Source organism: Herpailurus yagouaroundi, unplaced genomic scaffold (assembly GCF_014898765.1).
Source record: "Herpailurus yagouaroundi ecotype Mexico unplaced genomic scaffold, PumYag 160, whole genome shotgun sequence".
NCBI classification, from domain to species: Eukaryota; Metazoa; Chordata; class Mammalia; order Carnivora; family Felidae; genus Herpailurus; species Herpailurus yagouaroundi.
The window spans coordinates 20,821,533-20,839,551 of record NW_024412401.1 but is presented as its reverse complement, the minus strand read 5'-3'; the positions used below and the strand labels follow the sequence as shown (position 1 = coordinate 20,839,551).

The 18,019-nt window shown below is 53.3% G+C and overlaps 2 protein-coding genes and 1 long non-coding RNA gene across 5 annotated transcripts; 1 reads left to right on the top strand and 2 right to left on the bottom strand.

The window, feature by feature from the left end:
- Positions 1-552: 552 nt before the first annotated feature.
- On the bottom strand, positions 553-4,217 carry LOC121034637 (uncharacterized). Its single transcript, XR_005792539.1, has 3 exons — positions 4,112-4,217; positions 2,407-2,462; positions 553-1,558 (listed from the first exon to the last, which is right to left on the bottom strand). It is a non-coding gene; the product is annotated as an uncharacterized LOC121034637 (long non-coding RNA).
- Positions 3,676-11,720, top strand: CD72 (CD72 molecule). 3 transcript variants are annotated; one of them, XM_040481615.1, is made up of 9 exons: positions 3,703-3,992; positions 4,087-4,194; positions 4,786-4,881; positions 5,504-5,593; positions 5,927-6,262; positions 9,140-9,282; positions 9,906-10,024; positions 10,950-11,096; positions 11,372-11,720. In XM_040481615.1, the coding sequence occupies exons 1-8, from the start codon at positions 3,911-3,913 to the stop codon at positions 11,089-11,091; spliced, it is 1,116 nt and encodes a 371-aa protein (XP_040337549.1). In that variant the 5' UTR covers positions 3,703-3,910; the 3' UTR covers positions 11,092-11,096; positions 11,372-11,720. The 3 variants fall into 3 exon arrangements, with proteins under 3 accessions (XP_040337550.1, XP_040337549.1, XP_040337551.1); XM_040481616.1 differs by lacking the exons at positions 10,950-11,096; positions 11,372-11,720 and adding an exon at positions 10,759-10,854 and having other exon boundaries at positions 3,676-3,992; XM_040481617.1 differs by lacking the exon at positions 5,504-5,593 and having other exon boundaries at positions 3,708-3,992.
- Positions 11,663-16,990, bottom strand: TESK1 (testis associated actin remodelling kinase 1). Its single transcript, XM_040481614.1, has 10 exons — positions 15,764-16,990; positions 15,509-15,630; positions 15,331-15,379; positions 14,680-14,826; positions 14,262-14,344; positions 14,004-14,094; positions 13,668-13,751; positions 13,447-13,536; positions 13,192-13,306; positions 11,663-12,843 (listed from the first exon to the last, which is right to left on the bottom strand). The coding sequence occupies exons 1-10, from the start codon at positions 15,980-15,982 to the stop codon at positions 11,957-11,959; spliced, it is 1,887 nt and encodes a 628-aa protein (XP_040337548.1). The 5' UTR covers positions 15,983-16,990; the 3' UTR covers positions 11,663-11,956.
- Positions 16,991-18,019: the final 1,029 nt, after the last annotated feature.

Sequence of the window (18,019 nt, the reverse complement as noted above, 5' to 3'; positions counted from 1 at the left end):
AAAATGTAAATTACTAAAATTGGCCCAAGAGAAAGAAGAAAGCTTGAATAGCTCAACTTATCTTAGAAAAGACTAGAATAAAAAGGTGATTATAGGCCTACTTTTAGAAAAGATTGCATTCAAATGACACCAGAACTAAGTTTTATCTATTCTTAAATAATGATAGCTTCCATGCCATTTAATTTAGTCAAAACTATAGGAAAAGAAGAAAAGCTCCCATATTTAATAGTTAGAGCCAGCTTAATTTAATATAGTTCCTTATAAAAATTCTATGTAAAAATGAAAAAGAGGAAAACTGCTGAAATATAATGAAGGCTTTTTACTAAAACTTAACAGCAAACATTGTTCTCAAGGGTGAAATACTAAAACCACTTCCATTAAAATAAACATTTAGTGGGGCACCTGGGTGGCTCAGTTGGTTGAGTGTCTGACTTTGGCTCAGGTCATGATCTCACAGTTTGTGAGTTTGAGCCCTGCGTCGGGCTCTGTGCTGACAGCTCAGAGCCTGGAGCCTGCTTCAGATTCTGTGTCTCCCTCTCTCTCTGCCCCTCCCCTACTCATGCTCTGTCTCTCTCTCTCAAAAATAAATAAACATTAAAAAAAAAAATTTAGACAGAGATGCCTGTTATTATTCTTATTATTTAACATATCTTGGATGTTTTTACTAAATGTAGTAAGTCCTTAACCACATTTACATTTTTGTCAAGTAAAGTAACATATTCACAGATTCTGGGGATTAAAGTGTGAACATTTTGGAGAGGCCATTATTCTGCCTACCATGCTCTGTCTATAAATTAGAGCCTCCCAGAGCCAGTGGACTAAAGTAATGAAGTTGGATACAACCTGGTTTTCAGGGTCTCAGAAGCCTTCCTTGACTTCTTGATGTGGGCTGGACTTCACCAAAATTTATACAGATGAGCCCCTTTCCACACAGCAAATTCCTCATTTGCTGTCCTCATCGCTGGGCTGCCTCCTGTTATCTACCTTTACAACCGAGTCCCTGTAACAAACAATGGAGAGGCCAGGAGAGAGCAAGAAATGGGCTTTGGTGTCTGTGCTCATATGATATAATGGTTATGGAAAAGCTGAAATGAACAGCACTGGCTTCTCAGCTCTTAAAAGGCCCCAGGCTCTCCTGACATTTGGGCAAGTGGAGGCACAGTACGAGTTTCAGGCGTCCTTTCTGATATCCAATCTTGAAAGGTAATGTGAATGTCAATATTGCAAAGACACATGTGGGGAAGAAGGATCCCTCTCTCACACCCTATTCACAAAAGAAGGCATCGGAAGGGAAAGCAGAACGTCATAAGGAGATGTGTAACCATCCCCACAAGAGCTAAGGAGGACAGAGACACAGACCAAGACTGCTTAAGTTGTCTATGCCATTGTGGATGTGCAGTTTAGCTCACTCCAGGTGCATTTGGGGACCTTCTCTCTTGAAGCCTCTCCAAGGTCCCATTTAGGCAGCATATCCATTGGTTCTTTTTTTGAGCACATACTGGAAACTTGGTTTGGTATTTCACCTGGCCTCCAGGCCTTGCTCGCTTGTGTATTGGTTCTGAAAACGGGGATATTATCTATAGTTTATTGAATTCCTGCAGATGTTCCTGCAAAACGGATCTATGTACACACTGCCCCGCCCCCATACACCACAGATACAAGTACCCTGACAGCCCCCACCCACCCATGCCACCAGCTGCTCTATGTGCTCCCACTCACTCTCTTAGGCCCCACGGGCCCCCAGGGAGCCACCAACACACACTGTCCTCTGTTATCTGGAGGAGGTCCTGATAGGGTGACTGGGGGAGGGGACAAGGTTGTTGGAAACTTTAGTTAAGCAAGGACGGTTAACAGCTGCAGGGACACCTTAGGAAACAGTGAGTCTTAAAAAAGAAATACTTCTATAATCTGTCCCCATCACCTTTTAAGACTTTTCTGAAAATGGCCTCTCATTCCCTGCCATGAAAAAAAATAACAGCTCTCACAGGCACCCTTCAGCCCACAGAATCCTCAGAGCTTCATCCTCCCAGCAGCCCTTGACATAGATGCTCACCTCACACAGATACCCCCACATCCTGCAAAGACCAGGGGATGCATGTACACACGTGCACACTCACACACAGGCAATATGCCTGCCTCTCCTCAGGTGACAAACGTGTTTTTCTACCTCAGTGGGCCCTTTGTGTGGGTGGGCTGTGGGGTGCTATTGGGCAGAGCTCTCAACAGACCCATAGGGCCCATCACAGCACTCCTCCACACACTACTAGTCATACACTACGGCTGTTAGCGTGTGGTGAGGACCTCCTTCCCCTTCCTTTTTCCTCCCCACAGAGGTGGCAGTGTGTGAAGAGGTTCTGCGGGGGCAGACGTCACCCACTGCAAGTGGGTTTTTTCCCACCTACATACCTTGTCTTGTTCCAGCTTCTTCCCACCTGTGGAAGTAAGCCCTTTGGGGTCACATCCTGGTAAAAGAACATTAGGGAGCACCTTTGAACTACTGTTCGACAGCCCCTCCTCCCCCACTGGTCTCCCTCTCAGCTAGGCCCTTGGCACCCATGAGGGCCTCCCAGCCCCTGCTCTTCTCCCACGAATGCCCCCTTTTTCCTTGGGGCTGGGTGTAAAGGGACAATGTTGAGACTCTTCTTTAAAGGAAGACCTTTAGAAGGAAAGTAAGAGAAAAAAACTAAAACCAAAACAAGAAAATATCAAAACCTCAGGTTCAGAGTCCGTGCACTCAGGACCCAGCCGTGCTTTGTTTCCCTGCCTCCCTTCTGAGAGAAGCTGCCGCCCTTCTTCACCGCCACACTACTCCTTTGTTCACCTGCTCCCTGACCCCCCACAAGGGAGTATATATGGTCCGTGCTGCAGGCTTTTCCCAAAGTGCACAAGCTGTGGGTTGTCCCTCATCCTCACCCCCAGCCCAGGCCTATCCCCAAGCTTCTGCCTCCTGGACTCAGCTTGCTGGATCCAGCTCAGATGTCCCAAGTCCAGCAGGGGGCAAGACGGATGGGGAAGGGGCTGATTGGCCAAACATGTAGTCAGAAGGGAACAAGGGTCCAGAAGGCCAGGGAGAGTTTGTGAAGAGGGAGTCTGGGGGAGTTTATAGAAGAGAAGCAGTGTGGCCCCAGATCCTCTGCATCCTCCAAAGGGCTGCCACATTCTCAGGAAGGGCTTTGGAGTGAGAACCTTCCTATGTGTGAGATCCTCAGAAGCCCTGTAGGAGTACAGCTGGAGGGGAGCTGAGTCTACCCTGAAAGCCCCCAAACTGATAAGGAAATGAGCCCCACCAAATCAAGGGCCTCTTTCTGGGAACCTACATCTGCTAGGAACCGCAGGATGAGGAGGAGCACGGGCTCCAAAGTAGGATACCCCGGTGTGATGGAGAGGATGGAGTTCCATTCTGGAGCAATGACTGGGGACATCTTCTGTGTTTAGTTGGGCACAAAAGAGCTCTGACAACACATAGATAAGCTCGTGCACAGAGCAGCCAAGAGAAGAGCATGGGGCAAATCAGGGTAGATGATCAGGAGGATAGGCATTTAGAGCCCAGTACTGCCAAAATGGGTCTGGGATGCATGCAGGGGGAGCACAGGCAGGACACAGGGACAGGCCTGAGTAGTGAGCCCTGACACCTCCAGCCTCTACCCACATGTTCTGGACCTCAGTTTCCCAGGCTGTCCCTCTGGCAGAGGCTTAGGGATGCCATCTGCTTCACTGAACCCATCTGTCTGAGACTTGCTCACATCTTCCTCTTTTGTAACTGGAAGTCACAGGGTAAAGCACTAAGCTGTGCAGTCACCGAAGGAACACAGAGCCTAAGAGTGTGAAGGGACAGAGGGGAGAGTGTCAAGGGAAGCTTGGGGCCAGTGGAAGAAGGGGGAGAAGGGTGGGAGCAGAGGTGCTCAGGGCCATGGCTGAGGCCATCACCTATGCAGACCTGCGGTTTGTGAAGGCTCCCCTGAAGAAGAGCGTCTCCAGCCGGTCAGGACAGGGTAAGGGTGGAAGAAGCATCTCCTTGATTTTGCAACCTTATGCTCCCTCATGACTCTACCCCACCTCCACCTTTTCTCTCCTCTCCTGCCCCAGAGGCTGATGAAGATGAGGAACTCACCTACGAGAATGTACAAGTGCCCTCAGTCTCAGTCTCAGGTGGGCCCTTGAGCTTGGCCTCTTCTGGAGTAGGGGACAAAGCAGGTAGGGAAAGCTCAGAGCCTGTCTGTTGGGGGGGGGGGGGGGGCGGGGGGGGAGGAGAGCTGTGTCTCGAGCTGCAAGTCCACAGTATTCTTGGGGGGGGGGGAACAACACCCTTGGAAAAGGAGGGGGTGCTTAGGAAAGAGAATACTGAACACTGGATAAATGGGAGCCAGGGAAAAATAAAGCTCCCCGGGGGCAAGGTGGAGACAAGGGATCCGGGGAGGGGTCAGGGCAGCCCTGTGGGGAGAGGAGTTCGAATAGGAAGTGGGGAGTCATGGGACAGAGAAGAGAGGGCAGGGGAGGGGGATGGACGCGCTTCCAGGAAGAGGATTTGGGGCAGGCCGATGGGGGGGGGGGGGTGGAGAAGGCTGCGGAAAACATAAGGAGAGACCCAGGAGGGAGAGGAGGGGATCCCCGGGGAGAGGCTATAGTAAGACCCAGGAGAGACACAAGAATCCTGGGGGAGAGGCAGAACTCCAGAGAATGCTAAGCGTGTCCCAGAGTACTCTAGCGTGTCGCTGAAGGCTTCTCGGCGCGGTGGAGAAGGAGAGGGCGGAAAGAAAGGAATTTCCCGGGGCTTCCCGTCTTCAGACTGGAGTAGCCACCGGTCCGCAGGGCTCCAGGCGGAGCAGCCAACTGCGTCCTGGAGCTCCGTGGCGTCACCAGCTGCCGGGAGGATTCTCACTGGTGAGTACGGAGCCCTCCCCACCTGCGCGCCCCGCCCTCCCCGCGCCGCAGGGCTCGCGCTCGGGCACGCGGCTGGGCCTCCCGCTGGGCGGCCGCCCCCACATCACCCACCCGGCGCTGCCGCCCCGGGAGGTGATAGCGAAGTGAAGTGCTGGCGGGGTCCCAGCTGGGCTGGTGCCCTGTCCGGCGGTGTGCAGGTCTGGTACCAAGAGTTTGCCGGAACAGCCCTCCGGACTGCGCGGGCAGCCCCGAGACCCCCTTTCCCGGCCTTTTCACCCCCAATATCCACATATATCTTTCCCACAGGTTGACCTAGATCCTCCCGTCTCCCCCCGTTACGATGGTCCCCACTCCTATATCCCCGTCCTCTGTCTCCGTCTGAGATTTAGTTCCCATCTTACCAGCGACACGCCCCTCAATCCTTACCAGCAGCAATCCCAGCCCTTATTCTGGAACATCTTCCCTCGCTACCTGCGGAAACCCACTACCCGACAAAACCCACCATGCCTGCACCACGTCCTCTGAGGGATGCCCTTTCCCATGAATACCACCCACCCAGCCAGCCCCTCAGGCTATAGACTTTCGTGGGGGTCTCTGCCCTTCATCCCACTGTCTCCCTAAGGCCGCGCAGCCTGCACGCTGTACCTCTTTCTTGGCCTGCTCCTCGCCTGCCTGCTGTTAGGGGTGGCCGCCATCTGCCTGGGAGTGCGCTGTGAGTATGGCCGTCTCCCCTTTCCCACTTACCCCAAGCAATTTTCTCCCCTACTGTCTCCAGCGGCTGCCCTTCTCTGGGCAGGGCCCCCAGTCACCACCACCTCCCTTAGCTTTTGGTCTGGTTTCCAGCCAGGTCTGTTTTAGAGTGCCGTGTCTTCCTAAATTGTCCTTACCTGATCCAGTACCTCCTTAAGCTTTAGGCAGTCAGATCCTATATTTCAGCCTGTTATGCAAAAATTTTCAAGAGCAGACAAAAGACTGATGCTGAAGTCTCAGGGCACCAGAGCATGGCTGAGGAAGATGTCCTCCAAATCTCATTATGGCTGAACAGATCTGCAGGTATCTCAGCAGCTCCAGCAGATGAACAGTGTTCTGGAAGCCACTAACAGCAGCCTGAGGCAGCAGCTCCACCTAAAGATAACCCAGCTGGGGAAGAGGGAAGAGGATCTGCAGGGGTCCAAGAGGGAACTAGCCCTGAGTCAGGAAGCACTACAGGAGGAACAGAGGGTTCACCAGGCTACCCAAGAGCAGTTACAGGCCTGCCAGTCTGACAGGGAGAAGACCAAGGAGGCCTTGCAAAGTGAGGAGGTACAGAGGAGGACCTTGGAGCAGAGGCTAAGCCGGATGAAGGATACAATGAAGCCCTTGTTCACATGCCCCTTATCAGGTATCTGCTCTGGGAGAGGAAAGATGGGAGGGTGTACGTGAGGGACAGATTGAAATGAGGACACACTCGTGGCAGGGGCAGGATCTATCTATCAGGGGCCGTATTAAGTTGTTGAGGAAAGGGGTCGTAAATCAGAGTGGTGGCTGACACAAGCTGTGCAGCCTTGGCTAACAGAGAGGAGGATCAAGTTGCATACTGGATTTAGGGCGACTCACCCAGCTCTGAGGCAGATCCTCCAGGAGAGGAGGGTGGCAGCCAGCAATGCAGATCTCACTGTCCAAAGCACCAAACTCAGGTCTCATGTGGTTTGATATCAGAGTCAAAGATCTGGGAACCCCCTGAATTTGGATGTGAAACTGGTTGTTTGCACATTTTTCTAAAGAGAGGGTCTATAGCTTTATTTCTCACTACATCTGAAATTCCTCAAAGGTTAAGAATTAGTGATTGATGAGGCGCGGTGGGGCAAAGTAGCTGAAGCTCTCAAGTGTGGGTGGCACTCACAATGAGGTGGGGGTGGGTAATGTGGGGTAGGGAACTGGGGTGGAGTGTTCATCTATTTTGAAGGCAGGAGCCCAGGCAGTGTGTGGGGGTGAGGGAGGGGGCCACATAAAAGGAGAGAGGTGGTGCAAAAAGCAGGCTGAGATTAGAGGTGCCAGGGCCAAGGCAACTGGAATGTTCACGGACTGGTGACCTATGGTCCAGGTTAGGCTCTGTCTAGTTTAGGGGGCATCTGGATAACTCCCCCAAGGCTTAAGATAGTAAGATTATGTGCAGACACACCCAGTCCTCATTTCTTTAGCCTTCTTATTCTCGATGACTCTCCGTTCCGTGCAGTGCTGTCACGCGTTCCCTCAGCTACACCCTAGGTCCCAGCATCCTAAACTGCTCTTCCACTAAAAGGCTGGTTTCCGATCTCAACTCCAAGATCTGTTTTTTGTTTGTTGTTTGTTTGTTTTAAGGTTTATTTATTTATTTTGAGAGAGAGAGAGAGAGTTCGAGCAGGGGAGGGGCAGAGAGAGAGAGGGAGACAGAGAATCTCAAGCAGGCTCTGCCCTGTCAGCGCAGAGCCAGATGTGGGACTCAATCTCACGAATTGTGAGATCATGAGCTGAGCTGAAGTCAATAGACTCTTAACTGACTGAGCCACCCGGGTGTCTCTTTATGTATGTACGTATGCATGTATTACTGATGTAATCGCTACCCCCTACGCGTGGCTTGCACTCACGACCCTGAGAGCAAAAGTTGCATGCTCTTCCAACTGAGCCCGCCAGGCCCAGGCTCTCCTTCAGACCTCCACTCTGACCACACCCACCTCCTCCAAGCTTTCCCTACACGTCTTTAACCTCATTGAGGCCTCTAACCCACTATCTCTCCTGTTTTCTTTGCATCAGCTGGCACTTCTCTATCCATCACTTGAACCACTCGCTCCTTTGTTCCTTTACACCTTCTGGTGCACCAGAGTTGATACCTGATGAACTCAAGTGCCCACCTGGCGCATGCCTGCACCCACGTGTGCCATATTGTGCGGTCATTCTGCTTGGTGCCACCAGAACTCTAGTCTCCATCCCAGCCGGTCCCTCAATGCTGCCTGGCAGCTGTGCAGTGGTGGCTTGCCCTCCACGATAGCTCCTTACTCCACCACCTTCTCTGTCACTTTCAGCAGAAAGTGCCCGAGAGTCAAGTGCCCGACTCCGGCGGAGGAACTCCCTCCATTTCCCACCCCTGCATCTATACTTTCGTTCACATTTTTGCCCACCCCCATCTTCTGCAACGATAACTGTGGCAGCTTGCTGCACTGTTTTTCCTAAACATCCCTCCACACCTCCCTCCCCCATCCACGTTTCATGTTGCAGCCGGGGTGATCCTTTAAAAACAAAATCTGATCATGCCATTCCAGTTAATTAATTACATCAAAAGTTATGCAATAAATACTATATGTCCAGTGCTGTGACCAAGCACTTGGGATACAGCCAGTGAACAAAACTCCTCTATGTAAAACCCCATGTTGACTTATTCTTCCTTGTAATATAAAAGTCCTTCACCTGGCTACCAAGGTCTCTGCCTACTTTTCAGCATGACCCTTATCCTCTCAGCCTCTTCCATGGTGGCCACACTGACTTTTTATTCCTTTTAGTTGCCATGGGACAGAAATGCAAGAGAGTAGCTAGGTGGGGACATGAGAAAATGTAGACAGAAGAGAGGGAGCGAGTGGGGAAGGAATGATCTTTGAGTGATGGAGGTAGGACTCATGGAACAAAGCTGTTGAAGAAAGAGGGATGTTTATTTCTTATGATCAGGAACAGAGGAGCAGGGAAGAGACAAATTTTGGGGTGGAAGGGAAGGAAATGGAGAGAGTTCACATCAAGTGTCTGACAATTTCAGCAGAACAGGAACGAAGGTTATTACTTGTGGAAGAGTGGGGAGGAAAGGGGAGGTGGCTAGCAGCTTGAGGAGTATGGGAAAGTTTTGAATATGCAGTGAGGAATGCTTAGGGACCTACTGAGATGAATTAGAGCCTACTGAACACTTATGGGAGGCCCAGGTGAGGTTAGCCAAGGTGTAGGGGGGAGACTGCAATCATTCAGAAATCGGTAGTAGTACCATCAGCCCTATGAAAATAAAGCTCCCAGCCTGTTAAGGAGTGATGTTGTTGAATACCAAAGGCTTTTCCTAAATGTGTGTAGGAATGGAATTACTAGGGGAGGCCGAAGAAAGAAAGATCGCAAAGATCAAGTGTTAGAAGTCAGTAAAGGTGCCGAGATTAGACTGAGGGGGACACTGTGAGCAACCAGGTCGCAGAGTCCTCACTTTCATCCCAAATGGGGAGATCTCCCTCTTGGGTTTGGGCTGTGCTGTCACATTCTTTCTGGTTTTTAGATACCTGCTGTCCCTCAGGATGGATACTGAGTGAGAAGAGTTGCTTTTACATCTCACTTACTGCAAGAACTTGGGATGAGAGCCAAAACCACTGTAAATCTCTGTCCTCTGACCTGGCCACCTTCAATGACATTTATTACTCAGTAAGCATACCCTCATTCACAGACCGTAGTGGGTAGAGGGATCTATGCCGTCAGTTAGGAATGGCAGTGCACACGTGGCACGCGTCCTTTTTCCGTGCAGCTTCTCAGCACAGTGCTTGAGGTGGCCCCTACCAACTGACTGGAGGTGGCATGAGAGTTGAAGCTTATGAACCATCTTTACTTTAACCTGTTTCTCATCTCAGCTTTCTGCTCAGCTCTCAGTGCTGCTTAGTAGCTTCTTTGACTCTCATGGAATTTCAGGCAGAGAGGTCCCAAACTGGTGGGCTGGATTGAAGGGACTGGCTCCTTGTGAACAGAGCAGCTCATGGACTGACTCCCCTTCAAAGGCTGGCAGAAATTCTTACCCAGCTGGGAGGTGAACTGAAGGGTGAGCCTCCATCTGCATGGTGGCTTGAAGGCTGCAGGGATAGGTCACTGATGAGCTGATGTCATGCACCAGTCAGACACAGTCCTCTTGGTCAAAGCTCATAGAGCTCCCTGTAGTGTTCATTTTCTTCTACTGGCCCATTCCCTCCCCTACCTCCCCGCGCCCCCCCCCCCCCATATTGGAATATTTCTCATCACTTTCCACATACCTCTCATCTCTCTGAATCTCCCCTCAGGGTAATTATCTCAACAATGCGAGGAAGATGTTGACAGAAGTTAATCCTCCTGGTTCATTTTGGGCTATCTCCAACTATATTAAGATGTGGCAGCAGGCTGATAGTAAAAAATCCTCTGGGTAAGTCTGTTAGGATTCCTGGGCATGTCCAACTCCATAATTCCTTCATAAAGACATGGTATTGAGATTCCTCTCCAGTTTCTGCTCCCAAAACTCTTTCATAAGTCAATATTGTAATTGCCTATTTGTGCATTTTCTTTACTTAATAACTTCTTAGGACAGTCTTATTCTCTGTCCCCTCCCCAGTACCTAGCAGTCCCTGGCACTTTTTTTTTTTTTTTCAAGTTACTAGGTGGGGACCTTTTTTTTTTTAAGTTTATTTATTTGTGAAAGAGAGAGAGAGAGAGAGAGAGAGAGAGAGAACCCCAAGTAGGTTCTGCACTGTCAGCACAGAGCTAGATGTGGGGCTTTGAACCCACAAACCATGAGACCATAACCTGGGCTGAAGTTGGATCTTAACCAACTGAGCCACCCAGGCGCCCTGAAGTTACTGGGTTGGGACCTATGTCGTCTTTCTCTCAGAGGAAGAAGGTGAGGCTTTAGCTAGGGCTTCACAGCTGATGAACCCTGGCATCTAACTTCCCATCCCTTGACAAGGCTACCGAAACCGAGGTGGCACTTTCTCCGTCAGGACCACTTGGCACTAGAGTTGCCCCAGGAAGTAAGGGAGCAGTGGGATAACTTTGAAGATCAACTCCAGGGACCCTGAAACAGGGTAGTCATCATCCATGTTCCCTAACTGGAGTTTCCATCTTTAACATCTTGGGTGATTTTTCCCTCCCCTGGTCCTAAAGCCTCTTCGGGTTGGAAAAGACATCTGTCCGTGAACCATGCCCAGACGTGGCCTCAGGCAGGCAGGGCAAGCTAGGACTTCATTGTATTTAATGCAGGGCAAGGGGAGAGAAGGGAGTGGGGGTGGGGTGAAATGGGGGGGTGGGGTGGGAGGGGCAGAATTTTATCCCAGTTCTACTTCACCAATCTTTAGGTATTATGGTCGAAGCTCAAGATGTTACAAGGTACAAACCAGTTGGCCAAAGTGGCAGCAGGAGGACTGCACTTCTCATCTTCCCTGCATCTGTGAGATGGCAGCTTTCGGGAATCCAGATAAGGACTACTCTTTGCCCTGAGTTGGGTAAGCACGAGGGATGGGACTGAGGCACGAGAGTTGGGGAGGGAGGAGGGAGAGGATCTCAGAGCAGGGGCTCAGAAGTCAGGGGAAAAACTTATTCCTGAGAGTGACAGTCACCTCCACAGACTTCAGGGCCTTGGTCTGCTTATGTAAGGGGGGGTTGGGCAGGGAAGGCCTGGAACTGGAGGGAGGCTTGGCTGTCTGAGAAGATGGGATGAGCTGGATGAGCATTCTTAATAACAGTGAATGTGGAGCTCACTGGTGCTTCACTCTTACAGGTACACGTGCCAACAAGAGCCTGTGCCCCTCACCTGTAACTGCAGCCTGCAGGACCTAAGATCATTTCCCTCCAGTGTTCTTTCACTCTTCTGTGGGCAGTGCCCAGGCAAGGGCTGATCCATGCCCAACACTTCTAGCCAGCCTGCCGCCTGCTTGAAATCCTGTCCCAGAAACTGGACTGTTCCTGGGAAAGTGGGTGAAGAAGTCTCTAGAAGAGATTTTGGCCTCCCCAAGAACTTCCCATAGTGGAATTGGGGGCAGGGTGGAGGAGGGCGCATGGGCTGAGTGGATAGGGGCAGCCCGGAGCCAGCCAGGCAGTTTTATTGAAATATTTTTAAATAATTTGCACGTGTTAGTCTCATGTGTCAGCAATGCTTTGTCTGGTTCAGTGATTGCCCACGGGAGAGCAAGCCCAGGGGCTAGATAGGAAATGTTCTGTCCCTTGAGTCCATGCTGAGGTTCCCCTACACGGGGAGAAGAGCCGGTCAGCCCATCTGGGGCTGGCACTGTCCAATATGTGTGCTCTGTCCTCACAGGGCATCCTGAAGGCCAAGGTTGGAGGCCAGAGACCACAGGCTCTACTGCTAAGAGCGTGCCCCAGGCAGCTGCAGGCCGGGTGTGGGAGGCTTGGCATGGTGCCCTCGGTGGCAGAGGAGACTGCCCGCCTCACAGTTCAGGTTGCGGTAGCGGGCAACAGCTGGTGTGGGGCGGGGGCACATGGACAGGAAGCCAAAGCTGAACGGGCCAAGACAGCAGCCAGGGCAGGGCAGCCCCTCATCAGACTCCCGGGGAGCTGAGGGGGGCGGCGAGGGTTCTGTCCGCTCCAGGGCTGCTGCCCGGGGCAGGCTATGCTGGGCCCGGTTCCAGGGCTCCCCAGCCCAGCCTTGTGGGGAGTTCACCACCACAGCTGGGGGGTTGTTGTTAAGGGTAGGTCCTGATCTAGGGGACCAGGGCTGGGAGGCTGAGGAACAAGTGCTGATGAAGTTGTCTGTGGCCACGGCCAGGGGCAGCTGGGGAGCTGGTCCTGGGGGTTCTGGCTCAGGGCTACTGCCCTCACACTCCATTCTTTCTTCAGCCGAGGGGCCCACAGTGGGGGGGCCAGGACCTGGCAGTGCTGTCTCCATACGTCGGGGAAGTTCAGGGGATGATGGTAGCGAGCGGCAGCGACGGGCAGGTGTCCCAGGCTGGACCAGGGTCTCTGGAGTGGTCACCAAGGGCAGTTGGGTGGAGGGCAGTGGTGATGGTGGTACAAGGGGCAGGGGGGCGACTGGCTTGCTGGGTGTGTCCAACAGCTTGATCTTGCCTCCCCTGAGGTCTTCCCGGAGTGAAAAGGGGTTGACTCGAGTCAGATTGTCCCCCCAGTTGGGGGGTGATTCCGGTGATGGGGGCAGGAAGAGGTCTGACCGGCTTCGGGAAAGCCGGGGGTCTGGCCTAGGAAGTGTGGCAGACGGACCCCCTCTTGAAACAGACCCTGTAGACAGAGAAGTGTGTGGTTACTGTTCTTAGCATTGATCATAGTTCCTTGAGGCCTCATTATTCACCAGGAGGCTGGTGGGACTAGAGCTTACAAAAGGGAGTTCCACTGGGTACTTTGGAAAGGGGGAGATGTCACCTCTAGCCCTCCTTTACCTCTTCTTTCCTCCTTCTCCTTCCTTGGCTCTAGAATTTGAAAATATCTTTTTTTGAGATGTCCTTTCACCACCACCCACCCACAGCCTTCTCAGCTAATAAATACACTTAGTCTTCCCCAGACAATTCCCTCAGTCCTAGGGAAGAGACACAAAAGGACTTATGTTGGGTCAAGGTCATGCTCACTTACTCTGATTGTGTGTCAGGGGAGCCCTGGTGAGGGGGGATGGCTCAGGCAGCTGCTCAAGGATCCATTCCAGGTGCTGGGTGATTTCGGTGAAGGGAGCACGAGTGCTGGGTTCCATCTGATGGGGAGAGAAAGGGGCAGCTTCATTCATTGCTCCAAAAGAGGGTCCCTAAGTTTTCCTCTCACCACCTGGGACAGGAAAGCCTTGCCAGCTGATGGATGTGGGTGGTAGGCAAGGAAAGGGAGTGAGGATCTTACACTGCAGCAGTGGATGGCCAAGAGCAGGAAGGGCAGTGGGCAGTCATCCCCTACCAGGGTCTGGAAAGCAGGCACATCCAGGCCGAAGTCCTGCGGGTACAGAGAAGAGGGGCCTTCAAGTCAGCCTTCCTTGGGTTCTCCTTCTGCCCCCCAGTCAGGACCTCAACCTCCAGAGAACCAGTCTAGAGCTCCTCCTTTTCAAACCTGGAGACATCATTCACCTCAGTACGGGGTAGGTAATCTGGGTCGGCAGGTACTCGTGCAATGAGCTCACAGAGGACAATCCCAAAGGCAAAGACATCAGCCTGGGGGGGAGGAGAGAATGTCAGTGGAAGACACTGACAGTTTTCATGTCAGAATTTTGTCAGAATATGTCAGAATTTGGGGGGAAGTCTTGATAGTTTCATGTGTTGGAGGGGTGCCTATGAAGGGGAAGGGAGATCTTGGGGGTCTCCTAAATATTCAGTAGGGCTGTTAAGGAAATTGGGATGGGACCTTATAAAAGTATCTCGAAGGTCTCTGGAAGGCCTTGGGTATCTGAAGGATTGATGTCTTACCTTCTCATCATACAGCTCACCCCGCAACACCTCTGGAGCCATCCAGTATGGGGAACCTACCACAGCCAATGGCTCCTTTCTTGCCCCTTCCCTGCAGGGGTAGGGGCAGAGTGGTCAGAAACAGCTCACTCAGATAACCCCCTAAACAAAAGGGGATGAGGTCAGCCCCCTCCCCACTCCAAGGGAAATGTCTCTGGAGGCTTCATTTAGATAGGGGCCTTCTAGAAAGTTTAGGGAGCACAGGGGCATTCACCTCACCTATACACAGGAATCTTTTCAGCCAGCCCGAAGTCACCCACAACAGCCGTGAAGCCTTGGTCTTCCCGTCGGATCAGACAGTTCTGGCACACACATAGCATCCCCATACACCCATCACCTTCTGTTCTCTTATCTCCCAATATACACCCCAAAGCCCTGTCACTCCAGAAGAACCCCAACCCTCTCTGATCTACCAGTTCTCTAATGCACCACAATCTTGCAATTTCATCTATCACTGCAAACATAGGCTGGTAACCAGCCCCTTAGAGCTCCCCTTCACCCCAGTCCCCCGTTCTTCAATGCTTTGCTACCCCAACATCCTAATATGTCTACTATCCACATTCCAACATCCATGGGTCAGATACAGTGTAATAGTTTCAAATCCCCTTTCATGCCTCCATCCACCTGGCCAGCCTACCTTGGATGTTAGGTCTCGGTGGAATACACCTTTGGCATGCAGGTACCGCAGGCCACGGGCAATGTCCAGAGCCAGGTGGAGCCTGACAGGCCAGGACAGGGGTTCCGGAGAGCTGAGCAGCTGTTCAAGGGTTCCCCCATTCATATACTGGGGCATAATGGGAGTAGAAGGGGAATGAATGTCAAGGTTTCTGCCTGTACTGCAGGTCTCCTACTTGTAAGCCAGGGGACACTTAGGAGGATCGCAAAGGTCAGAAGGGTGAGTCTGTGCGCTAGGATCTCCCGCTCATATTCTAGAGCTGTCCTGTCCAAGACCTGTGCAACTATTTAAATTTAAATTAAGTTTAAATAAAATTAAACATTCAGCTCTCCAGTCACACTAGTCATATTTCTACTGCTACCTACCCACATGTACCTACAGAACATTTTCATCACTACAAAAAGTTCTATTGGACAACATTGTTATAGAGCATATAGGGAATGTGACCAACTGAGGCCTTTTATTTGTGGTTAGCCCAAAGGGAAGTTCAGGAAGCCTCCCATGGGAGGAGGTCCTGCTGCCTCTCATTATTCCTCTGTAGATGCATCGGGCGCTGACTCTCTCTCCCCATGGTGATGGTGGGGGGTCCCCTCCTTCCTGGCCCATCCTCACCTCTGTAAGAGCGTGCAGCTGCCCCTGGTGCACACAGACCCCCATGAACCTGGAAGAGGATGGGGAAGATAGGAGGGTAGGCTGTAAGAACCCAGGCCCCTCTACAGTTCCCACTTTTCCCGCGGGATCTTTCCTCTTCTCCCAGCAAGCTTCTCAGCAAGCGGCTGAGGCCGCTCACCTTAGGATGTTCGGGTGTCGGAGCCGGTTCATCAGCTGCACCTCCCGTAGCGTGTTTCCCCGGTTACTGGGGAGTCTGTTCATTTTCAGCACCATGACTTGCCCTGACTGTCGGTGCCGAACCTGGGGGCGGCATGGGCCGGCGAGTCCAGTGCAGATTCGCCAGGTCGCGAGTGTCGTCCGGGTCTGGGGCCCCTAGCTCCAGCCTCCCGTCTAAGGCTCGGTCCCGCCCCTCTGCCCTCTCTGCTGATCCTACCTTGTAGACCTCAGAGAAGAAGCCGGCCCCGATCTTCTCGGCGCAGTGGAAATCGTCCACGCGCGCCAGGCTGGACACAGCGCTGCGGAGAGCCCGGTAGGAGGAGGGGCGGCCCCGGCCCGGGCCTCCACCCGTGCCCCCCGGCCCCGGGGGCCCCTCCCCCGGCGCCTCACCGGGCCCTGGCCCAGGGCCCCGCAGTGGGGGCCGTTCCCCGGCCATGGCCGGGCCCCCAGCCCCGGCCTGCCTCACATGGCAGGGTCCCCGGGGCCCGGGCAGGCCGCGCTTGCCATGGGCGCGCGCCCAGCCCGATTCGGGACGCAGGGGCTCCCGCTCCCGCCCGGGAGAATGGAAGATCAGCGGAAGATCCTGGGCCCGCCCCCGCCGCGCCGGCTTGCAGGGCCCGGGTAAACGCCGCTCCGCTTCTTTCGGCGCAGGGCCTGGGCCTGGGCCTGGGCCGGGCGGTGGCTGTGGCTCTCCCGGGGGCCGGCGGGCAAGCGGGCGGACTCCCCGCAGGCGGAGGCGGGCTGGCTGGCGGGCGGGCGGCGGCTGCTCCGCTTCGCCGCTGGGGCTCAGGCTCCGCGGCCTGCCAGGGGCGGGGCTGAGCCGGGCCTCCGCTTAACTCCTTCCAGCCCGGCCCACCGGCAGCGGCCACGCCCCCTCAGGTACGCAACCCCTAACCCGTGGCAGCGACACCCTGGGCGAGAGGGTCTGGGACGTCGGGGCCAAATAAGTTCAGGCCCGAGCTAAATAACTGAAGGGAATTATGGGCTGATTGTGCGTCCGCGCAGCTCAAATACCTTTTTAGCTGCTCTGGGTGTCCTTTCTCTCCTCCCACCCTCAGTCCACTGTCTACAGAGAGCCGAGCTCAGGAAGCCGCCGGATTCCTGGGCTCCGTGGGCCAGCAGGGCAGAAAAGTAGACACTTCAGGTCTAGCCACAATCGGAGGTAGCCCAGCAACCTGCCTACATTTCCGGCCCGCGCTCTGTTCCAGCCTGCCCATTTCCCAGGTCTCGACCCTTACACCCCTGGATTCCCTGACACTTTCTCCCTTCTCGGGCAGTTGTATCGTGAGCCTGTGGCCAGCCCGTCCCTGATGTGGCCCACACCTCCTTACTCCATCCCGCCTCCCTCGAATAAAGTTCAGAGGAAGAGAGGAGTATCCGTCCAGTGACTACCCAGCCTCAACCTCCTACTCTTTCCTCCAAATGACCCTATCTCTCTGCAGAGAAGCCTCCACCTGCCCGGAAGCCCCTCCTTCCGCGAGATCCCACCCCTCGGCAAAACCCCGCCCTTCCAGGAGCCCTTTCCTTCGGAGACCCCTCACTTCCTCAGTGAGACGCCCCCTTCAGAGGGACCCTTCCCCAGTATGATACTGCCACCATCAGTGTGTATCAGAACCCCTCAGTGAGACACCCCTCCTCTGTGTGTTCCTTCCACACAATGAGACCCCACCTCTCAGAGTGACTACACCGGTCATTGTGACCCCCTCCTCTCAACGTGACTCCTCCCCTCAATGTGGCCCAGCCCTTATCAGTGTGACCCCTCTCTGGAGGTTCTGCCCTCCACCTTGTAGGAATCCGGTCTGCCCCCTCAGGCTGGAGGAGGAGCTGCAGTCTGCCTCTTTTAAGTCGGTGCTAAGCCCTGAATGCGCACGCACTGTGCACTCACCGAACCCAACGCTTCCGGTTCTCTGCTGGCTCCTCCCCCCGGGGGTCGGCGAAATAGCCAATTATCGCCAGGGATGAGTGACGCGCTCCATCCGGAGGACGCCTCCCAGGCGAGCGTTTGCGGGCAGCTGTGAGCAGCTTGCCACCTAGCGGCGGAATGGAGGGTGGCGGGAATGAAGCCTGCAGCTCTTGGGAGCGAGAGGGGCTTGAAGAAGGCAGAGTTCTTTAAAAAAAATTCTCAAGTATTGCATTTCTGTTTCTGTGGTAAGATGAAAAGGAAATTAAGGCAAGCACATTCTGCGTCCGTGTGCGTGCTCGCCTTCTAACAGTCGTGTCCGGTGTTTATGAGAGTTGGAGCCAAGTTCTATTTAATTGTCCAGGGCTAATGAGAAGAGAAAAAACAGTCTCAGATTATAAACGTTGCCTTAGGGTGGAGAGAAGACCGGATGCTGTCCCGGTGCAGCGTACAGCGGAAGATTTCGCACAGGTTTGGAGACAGAATGGAAGAGATTCACAGCCCTTCTAGAGCCAGTGAAGATAGGCCAGTCTTGAGAACAACCTATGCCTGGGCCTTGTGCATCATGTAATT